The sequence below is a fragment of the Felis catus genome, chromosome D2, assembly GCF_018350175.1.
Source record: "Felis catus isolate Fca126 chromosome D2, F.catus_Fca126_mat1.0, whole genome shotgun sequence".
NCBI lineage: Eukaryota > Metazoa > Chordata > Mammalia > Carnivora > Felidae > Felis > Felis catus.
The window spans coordinates 48,018,352-48,032,784 of NC_058378.1; the positions used below are offsets into that span (position 1 = coordinate 48,018,352).

At 48.2% G+C, this 14,433-nt stretch overlaps 1 protein-coding gene across 12 annotated transcripts in view; it reads left to right on the top strand.

The window, feature by feature from the left end:
* Positions 1–14,136, top strand: part of MARCHF8 (membrane associated ring-CH-type finger 8) — a 125,260-nt gene extending 111,124 nt beyond the window's left edge. For 11 of the 12 annotated variants that reach the window (XM_019813521.3, XM_019813523.2, XM_045040329.1 and 8 more), the window contains 5 exons: positions 4,857–4,939; positions 5,187–6,026; positions 7,449–7,629; positions 9,602–9,749; positions 10,174–14,136. In XM_019813521.3, the coding sequence (XP_019669080.1) occupies positions 4,857–4,939; positions 5,187–6,026; positions 7,449–7,629; positions 9,602–9,749; positions 10,174–10,478 (1,557 nt within the window). In that variant the 3' untranslated portion in view covers positions 10,479–14,136. The remainder of the gene's footprint in view (positions 1–4,856; positions 4,940–5,186; positions 6,027–7,448; positions 7,630–9,601; positions 9,750–10,173) is intronic. The other variant, XM_006937983.4, reaches the window with a different exon arrangement.
* The last annotated feature ends 297 nt before the right edge of the window (positions 14,137–14,433 follow it).

The following is a 14,433-nucleotide window of genomic DNA, read 5'->3' on the forward strand; positions in this document are numbered from 1 at the left end:
GATTTAAAAAACAGACTTTTGTTGTTGATAGTACATTTTGTTATAGTTTTAATTTGTATTTCTCACTTTAAGAGAGGGTAAGGTAAGCATCTTTTTATGTTCTAAGAGCCATCTGTACTTTCCCAATTTTTTCTGTTAAGTTTGAGGTCAGTTGTAAATAGGGGCCTTACTTGTCTCTTACCCTCCTTACCCAGTCTTTCTTCAAATTACTCCTGGCTTAAAATCAAATTAACCTAGAGGCTCCTGGGTGACTCGGTCAGTTAAGCAGCTGACTCTTGATCTTGGCTCAGGTCATGGTTTCATGATTTGTGGGATGGAGTCCTGAGTCAGGCTGTGTGCTGACAGCAGATTCTCTCTACCCCTCTCCCCCACTCGGGATTCTCTCCCTGTCTCCCTTTCTCTCTCCGTCTCTCTGTCTCTCTCTCCCTCTCTCTGCCCCTCTCCCTTTGCCCTTCTTCCACTCTCTCAAAATATAAATAAATAAACTTGGGGCGCCTGGGTGGCGCAGTCAGTTAAGCGTCCGACTTCAGCCAGGTCACGATCTCGCGGTCCGTGAGTTCGAGCCCCGCGTCGGGCTCTGGGCTGACGGCTCAGAGCCTGGAGCCTGTTTCCGATTCTGTGTCTCCCTCTCTCTCTGCCCCTCCCCCGTTCATGCTCTGTCTCTCTCTGTCCCAAAAATAAATAAAAACGTTGAAAAAAAAAATTAAAAATAAAATAAAATAAAATAAACTTAAAAAAAAAAAAAAGCAAATGAACCCAACCAGACCATTTCTTGTGGCCCTGTACCTGTTGATGTAAATCAGAGAGTGAATTTACTTTTGTTAGGAGCCTGAGACCTCAGATGTTTAAAAGAAGCTTTGCTGATAAAAGAAGGCCCAGTGGAAGTTTGCAGCAGAGAAGAAAGAGGAGGTGGCAGAGAAGGGGGTTGGGAAGCAACCTAGTGGAAGGAGCGAGGGAAGGAAGTGAAGCAGGAGAGCCGGGAAAGGTACGGCTGGTGTCTTGCAGAGGGAAAGTCCCTCTGATGTAAAATTGGTAAGTTCCTGCCACGGACTGAGAAGTGTACTCTCTGAGTCTGCCCTTTGAATTTTTTTTTTTTTTTTTAACGTTTATTTATTTTTGGGACAGAGAGAGACCGAGCATGAACAGGGGAGGGGCAGAGAGAGAGGGAGACACAGAATCGGAAACAGGCTCCAGGCTCCGAGCCATCAGCCCAGAGCCCGACGCGGGGCTCGAACTCACAGACCGCGAGATCGTGACCTGGCTGAAGTCGGACGCTTAACCGACTGCGCCACCCAGGCGCCCCTGAGTCTGCCCTTTGAATGGCAGTAAGTTCTAGCAAAAAGAAACAGGGAGAATGAAGTGCCAGCTTCTACCGAGGCTACATGGGAAGTTTTCTTTTGGTTGTTTCTGACAGCCTTGATGAAATCATTTAAAACAGTGAGTTATATGATAGGGAAGGGCAACCACTGAGTGACTTGAGTAGTGCAAAACAAATTGTCTAAAATTGTCATTCCTAAGAAATAAAATCAACTGGGAATGGAATCTCTATGTAATCCAGAGGTTTATTTTGTGTAGTTGATTATGACATCTTAAGAAGAGGGGTTTTTGTGAAATTTTTTTTGTGGTGAGATTGCTTTACATTTTTTTTTTCTTTTCTTTCTCCAAAATCTGTTTATTGGGATAGTTTCCCATTCATGTTGATTCAGGGTGCTTTCAGTGCTGCTTCCGTCTGAAGGAGTGTCCTTCTGTGAGCCTTGCCGATCCTCTGTGGCTGGCACAGGACGGTGGAGCAACCCACACACAACACCACTTTGCACGTGTCTGAACACATGGTGATTTTGTAGCACCCTGGGCACCTCACGTCCAGGAAGTAGGAGCTGGGGCTCTGCACCAGGCACTTCTTGTGCTTCCTCTTGTCTTCTGAGGGCGGATGCAGGAGGCCCTTTGCCGAGGGGCCTGTTCTCCGGGGCAGGTCATCACTGCAGGAAGCTGTTTTACACTCCTTTCCATGACCACAAAGTCTCTTGTTTGAGGACCGACAGAGAGCTCCAGGAGCACGTGGCTTTCATTGTGTTGACACGTAATTTTCTCATTATGAACATTTACACATACTTTCATCAACAGCAGTCCTGTGTGGTCTGATCTTGTGGAGGAGAAAGGGTGTTCTCCTTTTCCCTTAAGGTGAGTGCTGTTGCCCCATAACCTCCCCCATGCCACCAGCCCGCTGCCTCGGGAAGAGTGAAAGAGCTGTCCAGGGGACTGTCAGCCCCTTGACTTACCTTGACTCCCCCGGTTGGACCCTGGCGCTGTATTTGAACTGTATTTGTAGGCTTCCTTTTGTCCTTGCTGTCGTCCTTTTGTCCTTGCTGTCGTTGGTAGGTTGATAGATGTTTTATTCAGCTGGATACCAGCTACGAGTTAAGCTCTGTAAAGTTGTTGATGCTATGCTTTGGTGATCGTTTTACACGAGGACTGGTCCTGAGCTTCAACAGGTGCTCCTCTTCAGCTGATAACAGCCGGAACCTCTTATGGAAGCTCTCATGGCCCCACGAATCTTGCTAGTTTTCTCATTCAGCTGGCATAAGGCATTTGTTGGTTTGTATTCATATAAAACAGCAGTAAGTAGATAGTTAAAATTTCCTTGAAAATCATGATCTAATAAGAGAAAAATTTTCTCTGTACTTGGGAGGCTTGTTGAGGCTTGGACATTTATCAGTTTGCTGAAAAGTGTCTCATGATATTTTTTGTGGCATTGGAGAGAATGAAATGAGGACAGGGGCCCAGACAGAGGATGCTGAGCCTGTTCCTGTTTCCCAGATAAGCAGACAAGGGTCTTGGGACCATTGTCACCATCTCATAGGTGTGACGCTCTGCTCTAAGTACAGACGTGACTGTGTGCGTTCCCAGGAGTCCACCTGAGACACGAAATTCGTGGGGAAGTGATCCCAGGTCCTGTTGTGTGTGCGGACTGTCTGGCTGCCTACTTGGTGCAGGCCTTGTTCTCCTCTGAGGCTCTTCGCCCCTGCCTCCAAGCACTCCCCCGTTGCGGGTGTGTAATGATGCAATCACCACCCAGACTTCCCTTTTGGACACGGATCACTTGAATTCAGAGCAGGAATGAGAGGCCATTTTCCCTTGATTTCAGCTTCCTGTCTGAGACCCATCTCTTCCCAGGACGCTGGATATTTTCCACATTTAGTTAGAACATGTGGATACTTTGGTGACTCAGAAGTGTGCTGGTTGAGTAACACTGCATGATTTTAGCATATACATGCTGTACGATATCAGGTAACTTCCTGGACCAGGTTTCAGGCTGAGCTGGATTTGAAGTGACATTTAATTCTCTTGCTCGGGAGCAGGAATGGTGGTCCATTGAAGCCCTCAATCAGAGTGCCAGTCCTGGCTCTCTTCGGGCGGGTGCATTTGCTGGAGAAGGCGGATGGGGAGAACTTCTGGACAGTGGTGCTGCCTGTCTTGGTGGCTGGCCCGTGGCAGGGGTTCTGTAACTTGAGTGCCAGGATGAGAGCACACCCGTGGAGATCGCACTTAGCAAGAGTGGAGGCTAAGCCTCAGCCAGGGAACTGTGGGCCCAAGTGGGGCTCTTCAAAACAAGGAGCAGTACTGAAGGCTACGTGGGGGGCCTGGGGAAGGTAGGGAGGCGATGTGGGCTTGCTCTTGGTAATGGACTCACAGTACTGTTTTCATGTGGCTGTTTGGGTTGTGTTGTGTGGGGCACATGCTCACTCAGGCTGACTGAGGAGGAAGGAACACATTTATGTGAATATGTATGGTGCTCTGAGGGCTGTAGGAACATAGGAATTGGCAGTCTAGAGAAGGCAAGGACCACACAGAGGTTGTAGGAGGCTGGGGGACCCTTTAGCAGTGGCTCTGCTTCCTCAGCTCAGGTACACCCTTATATTCTTGTTCCTCTCCTTCCACTTCTCTTCTTATTATGGTGCTTTCTCACCTTCCTAGAGCTCTTGTCTCATTTTGGGTTATTCACAGCCCCTCAGTACTCCTGGTCTATGCCATGACTTTGTGCTATACGTTCTTTCAAATTTAAGTTTTCTTATTTTTCTTAATTCCCAATCCCATGACTAGGACTCTTGGGAGCCTTCTGTGCCCAGCCCCCTTCTGGGCCCTGGGTTGAGCTATGGATTGGTGGCTCTGTGGTTAGCTAGTCTCTTTTTTGTGTAAAGAGCTCTGATAGGGTAGCAAGGTTTCATGGACCCAGTGTGAGGTGAGTAGTAGAGAGCACTCACAGCCTGCTACCCTTCATTAGGCTCATCCCCAGAACCAGGTTAAATAAAGAGTGCCAGGTGGGAAAGGTGAGCACTGGCATTGTCGGCACCTCACATTTCTTTTGCATTTGCATATATCATCTAGTACTTGGTTCCTCCCTCCCTCCCTCCTTCCCTTCCTTCTCCCTTCCCCCCCTCCCCCCACCTCATGCCCAGTCTGGGGCTTGAACTCACAACCCTGAGATCAAGAGTCACATGCTCTACCTGCTGAGCCAGCCAGGAGCCCCTCTGTCTAGTACTTGGTTTCTTGATTTATGTATGAACTAATTAAATTTAGATGCTCAGGAAATAAAGGACCACTGAATCTGCAGGAGATCGGTATTACTGCTCTGAAGTCTTAAATATTTCTTGGCTACACTTTGACCCACATAAAGGGAAAGAGTGCTGTTTGATTTGTTTGGTCTCAACTCATAGGGACCTAATGGATGTTATTCACCGAACAGTAGGAAGGGCAGATGTTCTTAGATTCTCCGTCCATTGCCGTTCAGAAGGGGATGGTGTTCCCTGTCCCCTTTACTCTTTCCTCTGAAACTGACTGGAGGTGTGTCGTTGCAGGCTGGGGGTTCTTCGTTGGCGTCGGCTCCAGTGTCCGCCTTCTCTCGCACTTCTGTCACGCCATCCAATCAGGACATCTGCAGGTAACGCTCTGCTTCACATGTTGCCGTGGTTCACGTGACATCCCAGAAATCAGCATTAGTGCCTATAGGTTCTCGATTTTCCATTTGCTTGGTCAGAATGCCTTTGCTCTAAACAGCTGGCCCAATTTTATGTGCTGTTTGCTCACCAAGTTACCACATGAGTCTCATTTCTTCACTTTGATGTCTATTCTCTTTTAAGATTGTTTTTTACTTTCTGTGCTTTTATTCCACTGTTCTCTGCATGCAGTTCCAGTGCAGTGTGTTCTGAGTGTTGTCACCAAAGTCCCGTGCAGTCTGCCGTTGTCTTGAAAGCTCCTCAATGCCAGAGTTCTCTGACACAAGGGCTCACTGTGACAGTTATCTGTAAAGACACATTGTCAAAGAGAAATTCCTGTGGTTCAGAATGGACCCAGGCCTTGAAGCCTGCTGACAATACCAAAGCCAGAAGAATACTAAAGTTCTCAAAATCCCTAAACGATGTGGGTGAGAAGCCCCAGAACACTTCGGAAAGTTTTGACTATGTGGAAAGAACTCGCTCCGAAGGGAAATTGGTACTCCCTCAAGATCCAGGTCTGAGGATTAACAGGTTCCATCAGAAGGAAAAAAAAGCGCAGCATCACAAACCTCTTGGCAGTTCCAAACATTCTTGCGTTTCATCCCTTTCTGCCAACCGTTCAGTTGCCTCAGAGGTGGAAGCTGGCAAGGGGGGCATCCACGTCCCTCTTTTGGAAGAGAGAGCGGATGCTGAAGCTGTGTCCAGGAGCCGGCGACTGCTCCGGTACCTGTTCTCGCTCTCGCACGGCTCGAGCGCCAGCAGCCTGCACAGGTTCCATGAGCTGGAGGGCTGTGCCGCGCCCCTGCACACCGCCAAGTCCTCCAGCGGGCTGGCAGGGAGCATGGGCTTCTGCTCCGATGAAATGGGAGACGACGATGTCTTTGAGGACAGCGCATCTGCAAAATGGAAGAACAAGGTCCTGCGGGCACCCCTCTGCTCAGTGGAGAAGGACAGTGACCTGGATTGTCCTTCTCCCCCCTCTGAAAAATGCCCCCCCATATCTCCTGTATCCACATCAGGGGATGCCTGCAGGTTGGTTTGCCAAGAACCATCATTCTGGCCATCTCTGCTCCCCATACCTCTGTGGCCTCATCTTGCTTTAATATGTGAAGTTTCAGGAAAATGAAGTAATGGGTGGTTATAGACAATTGTGGGTTAATAATTTTCTCCAGAAGAATGGAGTATTGGTATCATTTGAAAAACCAATTTTTATGACATGGGTCCCAAGGTAGTTTCACAGATGATAAAAGAGGGAGAAGCTACACATATTAAAGGCCAAGCTGACTCTTCTCAACCAAAACTAAGTAGACTTTGCTTAAGGAGATTGGAAGAAAGAAAATAGTATCTCCAGTTTTCCAGCTTGATGATCTAGACGTTAAGTCTTGGCGGCCCCTCCCAGCCTCATTTTTGCCCTTTGTTCCACTTGCAACACAGTGTGCATGGGAAGAGGCCGTTCTTCAGTACCATCTGCCTTCCTTCTTTTTAACTTGGATGCAGCCACCTCTGCCCTCATCCTTTCTCCACTTCCGCCCTTTGTCTTCCTGTGTGCAAGCATCCTTGTCTGGCCTCCGGAACCTTTCAGAATTTGCTTTTTGTCACCAGGCTCATACTTTCCCCATTCTAGCCTTTCCCTAGGCGCCCCTTCTCCAGGCCAGCTGGTACATTTCTAACAGTTGTCTCCGAAACCTCTCTCACAGAAACAAAGAGCTGAGAGTCTGGCCAGGGCCAGGACCTGGCTCCCCCCAGGTCAGGTGTCCCTACCTGCTCTCCAGCTGTTGGAAGAGACCCTTCTATTTCTCACAAGTCTAAGTTCTTTGAGGTTAGTAGCTATATCCTCTTGTATGCACCCTTAGAAGCCATGAATGGTTTAAAATTCTCATTTCCTCAAAAAAGAAATAAAATTGCAGCCCCTTATCATGGGGTTTTTGGGTCCAAGAGAGGTTCTGTGTTTTCTCTGTTTACTCTCTGAGGGAGGACGGAGACGTGTAGTTGTGTGTGAAGGTCAAATTAGTGATTATAGATAAAAAACAGATTTATCATCTTTTTAAGTCACCGGTAATTTTGGAAGGTAGAGTGCTGGTTTTGTTTCACACAGAAATTTTTTCCCCTAATTATTTTAACATGTTCTGAAAGATGCTTCCATGTTGCCTTAAATTCGTCTTTCAGTGACATTTTTAAATCTTCCCAAAAATGACTGCTTTGTCATTTCTTATATCATTTTTTCCTCTCTGATGCCAAATGCCATCCAGACTTTCCATGTTGGTACGGTAAGCTAGAAGCTCTTAGCTTGTAGTAATCGTTCTCATCCGTGTCTGTGCGTTTTTGTGCTTGTAGTGGTTTCTGTGATGTTTGTCGCTGAAAGTTTTCTTTGGGGGGGGATTGACCTTCCCCCGAAGCGTCCTCTTCCCCTGTCGTGTGGCCCTCCCGGTAATGACTGGCCTTCCTTTGCTGCAGGATCTGCCACTGTGAAGGGGATGACGAGAGCCCTCTGATCACCCCCTGCCGCTGCACAGGGAGCCTCCACTTCGTGCACCAGACCTGCCTGCAACAGTGGATCAAGAGCTCTGACACGCGCTGCTGTGAGCTCTGCAAGTACGAGTTCATCATGGAGGTCAAGCTGAAGCCTTTGAGAAAAGTACGTGTGAGGACACATTCAGAAGTGCTCTCGCCTTGCTGAGATGAGGGCCCTGGGAAGAGTTAGCGCCTTGGACTAGATGAAGCCGTAGCTTGCTTGTGTTCATTTCTGTAAGAAGTGGGGGCTGTGCATACATTCGTGCTACAGAGGTCGTTTCCGTTTCTGATTTCCTACTCCCTCCTCTCAGGAAGAAGCACTTTCTGACCATTCAGTCCTAATGTGTTTTTCCATCAAACTAAGGCTGGTTGCTTATCTGTGTCAGTCATTTGGCCCTTGGCCACAGACTGTTTTGTGACATCTTAGCAGTTAACTTTGTACATATTAACTGCTCACGTCTTGCCTCTGAGTAGGACTGTACATCAGACATCAACTAGTATCTCTCCCTGACACAGAGCACAGAATGAAATAGTAAATTTATTTGTATATATTGTGATAAATATTTGCTAGTTGGCAGGGTGAGGGTGGATGGGAAAAGAAAGGAACCCCAGGCCTTACATAAAATGCACCTCTCTTCAGGCCCCAGGTCACTGCCCCCTCTGAGCGAGCCTGATCTGGCAGCTGCCGCCTGTGTAATGGTTTTCAGTGTGTCTTTCTATGTGCCCAGCATACAAGGTTTTGTTTGGAAGAATGAAAGACTTGTTCTTATCTCGGAATCTCAGTATGTCAGTTCAAGGAAAATCACATGATCAAATCGAAACACCTGACAGTGCGAAGGGAACGAAGATTAAGTCACAGCGGAGCATGTCCAACAGTTCAAGGAGGAAGCATTGGTTGTGGGCTGGAGCGCTGGGGGAGGGGAGCGGTGGTAGCTTCACAGAATGTTTGGGTGTTGAAGCCGTTCTTGAAGGAGCAGTAGGATTTGGAGTACAGCGAAAGGAGTTTAGAGAGGTCACATTGTCTGTGAAGAAAAGCATACACCGAAAAGGTGAGGGTGAGCATTTCAGGACCGTGTGAAAGGCTTGGACTGAGTGTGTCTTGGGAAATAGCCGGAAATCAGGGAGCAGAGAGCATTTTAGGAGGGAAGCCAAATGAAGATACTGTATAAAACCACAGCAGAAAGCCATCTGGATGTTGGAGAAGACAGCTGCAAACTACTTAAAAAATGTTTTGCCCCATAAAAATAATAGAATTTGTTGGATACCTACTCTGTGCTGGCCTCTCAGGTGAGATGTGTAGCCTTTGACCAATATAGACAATCTAGGAGGCTGTACTTTCAGCTTATCCTATATAGAACCATCTGGAAAGTGGCTGTGATTAGGGCTGGCCAAGGATATGCAGAGTGTTTATGCTTTGTTCTTTTTCTCTACCCTTATATGTTTTCTTCTGATTTGGAAAGCAGTAAATGAAAAAGAAAATCTGGCTATTTGGAGCAAATTAATGAGCTCCTAGAGGAGATGGGACTGGCAGAGCCTGCTTATACCAGGAACTCTTAGCATCGATTTCAAGCTGTTGCTGCCAAAGTAGCAAAGGACCAAAGAGTGAGCGCCTTCCGCCATCACTGTCACGATGTAGTGTGACCATCTGCTAGTGTGTTGTGGCGTCATCAACCCTCTTCCCCTCGCTCATGCAAGTCAGCAAGGCAGGGAGGTCTCATGTGTGCCACCTGGGTCTGGGGCCAACATGCCGTTTTCATCAGGCCGAAACCTAGAGTCCTTTCGCTAGCCATTAGTTGTTTGCCTGCAAGAATAAGCAGACAGAAGGATTGATTGGTGGTTGTGGTTCATAGCTCATCTTGATCCAGCTTCTTTTCATTGCATACAAAGTTGGCTGTCGACAGAATACCAGTGCCTGGTACCTAGTTGAAGCCAAGTGGTTTAAAGAGAATGACTTGTAGTATTGGGGGAAATTCATCTAGATTGGGGAAAGGGGAGGGGGGGAAAGCCAGTCTTACCCATCTGCAATGCTGTCACCTTCATTGTAGCCCTTTACATTTGGGGGCCTACACCTCATGCTCTGCGTGTTGTCTTTCCAGTGGGAGAAGCTGCAGATGACGGCCAGCGAGCGCAGGAAGATCATGTGCTCAGTGACATTTCATGTCATCGCCATCACCTGTGTGGTCTGGTCCTTGTACGTGCTCATCGACCGCACCACTGAGGAGATCAAACATGGACAGGCAACAGGTATGTGCTCAGAGTGACGGGTGAGCTTGGTATGGAGATCGGGTAACACGCTGGGGTCATAGGATTGGAGTGTTACTCCAGATTGGTATTTAAGTCAGACTTCAGATGTCTGGGTTTCTGGAGTGAGAGCATTAATTATGAGGTACCAAGCATCCTTTTCGGATGATTCTCTTGCTGTGGTGAGTAGTTTTAAAAAAACCCAGTCAGAAGAGATCAAATCAGGGAAGGAGAGAATCTCTGCAGACTGTTTCCTAGAAGAGCACGAGGATGAGAGAGAGTGGACACCAAGGACACCCTGCCTTTGGTGAAACTAGATGGATGAGTGAAGAATCCATTGGTTACTGGAAGGTCAGCAGTTGTGTTTAGTTACTTCAGATCTTAAATTAGGTGTGCTGATAGACTAACTGGGTTTTTCCCCTTCCAGGAATCCTAGAATGGCCCTTTTGGACTAAATTGGTGGTTGTGGCCATCGGGTTTACTGGCGGACTTCTTTTTATGTACGTTCAGTGCAAAGTATACATACAATTATGGAAGAGACTCAAGGCTTATAACAGAGTAATCTATGTTCAAAACTGTCCAGAGACCAGCAAAACGAATATTTTTGAAAAATCTGCACTAACAGAGCCCAACTTTGAAAATAAAGATGGACCTGGAACCTGTCATTCCGACACAAACTCTTCTTGTTGGACAGAACCTGAAGACACTGGAACCGAAATCGTTCATGTCTGATTTTGTGGAGGGTGTAGTTTTCCTGGACATCGATGAACAGCTGAAGGAAATTGTTTACTGCCAATTCTGTACCTTTTTTTATGTCCTTTAATAGCATAGACCAGGCAGGTGACTGTTTTTTTAATGGCTTCTCTTTTTCTAAACCCTCCTTAGTGAATCTCCCAGAAAGCCCTCACATTGGCTGTGCGTGGCGGGGTCCCACTTCTGCCAGCACTTCCACGGGAAGGGAGGCCCCCGTGACACTGTGAGGGGTTGCTGGCTGGGTTCTGGCCCACGAAGCCTTGAGCAGTGAGAGAATAAAATGCCGGACCCTGAGAAGAGCAGGAGCCGGGTGGCACCCTGGCCTCAGCGCCCTGCCTCTCCTGGTCAGCAGCAGTCCGCCCACTGGAGCAGAGTGTGTGGGAATGTCTAGTCACGCCAGAGGATTTCCCTCCTCACCAAGAAGAGCCGGGGGAGATGATGTTGCCACTGACGTTTCTCCCCAGCAGACCGGGCAGTGGTGCTCTGTGCGTGGTGGCGAGTGATTCACTGAGCAAACAGCACTTTACAAAAAGAGAATCTTTATTTTGTAGTATGTGTGTCCAGTGGGATTGACATTTAAAAGAGTGTCTCATTTAGAAGCCTTCCCTTCATGACCCTGATTACCTATCTCTTTTACGTTATGATAGATCTAAAACCCTTTTTGCCTTATATATTCTAAGAAACCTGACATCTGCTCTGTGTCCATAAAAGGAACTTGTGGCTATAAAACTGGATAAACAGGCCTGAGGCTTTTTCATAATGTTTCATGAGAATTAATGAACACCAGATGGCAATTTGAGCATAGTTCCTGTGGTTTCAGGCCTATTATATGGCAAGTCTTCATGTCACAGGCCTGCCCCAAATATTTTTTTTTTTTTGTCAACACTGAAAAAGAAGGTTTTGTGAGATCTAAACAAAAGGAAGGAAGTGAGTAATTAGAACAAAACTGAATGTTTAAAAATGATTCCTTTATGGACAACCTCTCCGGTTCATGCTGGCTTCACACTGACGGAGTGAGCACGCACTGCCCTGGTCTGGGGCACGCACACTGCAGGCACTCCTGGGCGCCGGCCACCTTGGACAGCTTCTCCTGGGTGGCTCTGTGGATCACTGCTCAGGGCAGAGAGACAGACGGGCTGGCTCTGGGACAAAGGCCAGGAGCGAGTAGCAAACTGCCATGGCCCCACTGGGTCACTGCCCCCAGCCACACCTCCACCCATTTATCGCCTTAACTGGACTGGACAGCGAGGACCCTTTAGGGGCCCCTGGCCCTGTAATCAGTTCGTTCTGTCATCAGGGATTATCTCCTGTACCATTTTCATAAGACAAAACCAAAATCACCACCATCAAATGGCCTTTGTCCCTTTAAAAAGTCTGCTTAAAGTTCTGTTTTTAAAAACCCATTTCTCTGCACCAGGTAAATAAGACTCATCTCCAGAAAAATAGGCCAAGAGGGTCTGCAGTGTAACATCATCATGCCCAGAATACTTCCTCTCCAGGTGACTCTGCATCTGCAGGGCCTCCTATAAGGGGAAGGCTGCTTGGGTGGGGGAGGGGGTGTCCTGCCCTCAGTCCTCTGAACCTTAGGTGCCCCACCTGTCCTGTTTTGAGGATGAAGCAAACACAAGGTGATTCCTTTGCCTTTCGGACTGGAAGTGCTGTGGTTAGTTTTGAAAGCCAGGACGAGGCCGAAGTGTGTCTAAGCTCTGGGAAGGGCGTGTGGTAGCAGGCTTTGCCCTGCCACCTCCTCCCACCCAAAGTCTGACTCATCAGGATCACGGATCCCTGTCTAAGGATCTGCTCTGCCATGGCCTTCCTCTGGTTGGGCAGGCACTATCTAACCATGGCAACCCCTGAAAATAGGTCAGCCTGCTCTCGCTCTCGCGCGGTCTCTATCGCTCTCTCTCTCGCTCTCTTGTCTCCCAGGCCGCATCCGGTCCGCGCCTGTGTTCACTGTGCCCCAAGTGCAATTACCCACACCCCTTCTCAGCCTGGGGACTCCAGGCAGCTACACGCTGTCCACTCAGGGGAGCTGAGTCCTGGTCAGCCCTGCCTCTACCCCTTAGAAACTGCCCAGGCAAGGCCTCTTGTCCCTGCCGTCTTCTTACAGCGAATGAGTAGTCACGTGAAGACTGGGATAGAATTTTAAGTGAGAATCCTTTCCCTCTCCCCTGATGGAGCCCCTTATGCTGAAGCTGAAAGTCACTGAGACTTCCTGTGGATGGGAAAGTGTGCTTTAGGTAAGGATAGCTGCTGGGCCGCCCACCTGTCATGGCTGGCACCCCGTAGAGCAAAGGTGCCTTTATAACCACGACTGCTGTGTTGCTCCCATGCCTGACCAGGTTGTCACGTGAAACTCTTCTTTTCAGGAAGGCCTAACACCATCTCATCACCTCCACCAAACTCCTAAAAGCCTTCTGCCTGGGGACAGTCCATCCCACGTCCTTCTTTCCTGTCCTGGGATGGCACACAGATGTCCCCTTGCCTTTCTCTTTTCTTGTAGGTTCTAGTTGAGCTCCTCTCACCCCTTTCTTAGTCCCGGCCTTATTCCCCACCGACTGAACTGGGAAGCCAGAAGCCCTGGAAAGGTGCTGTGCTGCCATCTAGTGGGGGAAGCAGATCTGCCAGGTGTACCTTTAATCCACATCAGCTTGCCCTCTAGTTCTTTGGGGGTTATTTATTCCCTAGGCTCCCCGCCCCCTCCCATTCTGCACCTGGCTTTGTGGGAGGATGACACTTGGCTGAACCAGAAATGTGGGATGAGCCTGTGGGTCTGGGGGCCAGGCAAAGGGGAGAGGGAAGTGGCTCAGGGGTGTGGCCAGCTAGCTCCCTCTGATTTGGCCTTTGCTTCCCCAAAAGTTACAGTATGGCTCGAGGGCTTCTGACTTTGGCCGCCAGCAATAATTTGGTTTTTTTTTTGTGCCCGAGTTGATTTTAAGAATTCCTGGAAACTATAAAAAGGTCTCATCCTGCTCCAGGCTTCTATGTCTCCTCCCTTTTCACCTCCTTCCACCGTTTTCAATCTTATGGGTCTAGTTTTCAACCTTGCTGGCGTGCCCTCCCTGGCTCCAGACATGCAGGCCCCAGGCAGTGGGCCAGCGCAAGCGCATCAGGTAGTGCCTGCACAGTTAGGGCTGCTTCTGCTGCCTGGTGGGTCAGCCACACGGCTGGCGGAGGCCTGCAAACAGCAGGGCCGAGATCCACGATGCTGTGCATTTGGCCTGATGCAAAGACACTTTTTGAATACTTTCCCTTTTAGATCTGATTTGAAACATGCAGCTTCCCTCTCCAGCCCAAGGAAAGACCGAAACATAAGGGAAGAAAAGGATTTATCTTTGTTTTGGAAGTAATTAAGTTGTGCAGCTATTTACCTATTTAGATGCAACGTTTATAGAAAGCTGATTGTTAATAAAAACCAAATTTACACTGGCATGTGTGGTGTAGTTTCTAAAAGGCACTTCACATTTGAAGATTTTCTTAACTTGGAAACTTTCTAGTTCTCTAAATGTCTGGTTTTGTATCCTTTTGTGTATGTTCACTGTTTCTCAGTATTACCACTTGAATAATTCTCTGGGGGGTTGTTTCTGTTATATACGGGGTGTCTAATTGCAGCAATAAAGCATCTCTTTAAAAAGGAGTTTTGCCATGAAAGTATTTTCCTGCAAAAAGTCTGGGAACACTGGCAGGCATTCCAGTGGTTCTGATCCCCTTTCCCCATTCCTCTGGCTTGCACGTTGGGAAAGAAAATCACACAACCTCTGGAGGTATCTGTTTTCCTCAGCCTGTCCCTGCAAGGGGGGACGATTCCCCCAGACGCTGGTGGTTGGTGAGGACAGGGTGGTTTCAGGGGTGCAAGCATGGGAGTGAAGACCGAAGTAGCTCACACAGGTGTGCTGCTTTCAAACATCCAGGCTCTACTTGGACTCCATTCCCT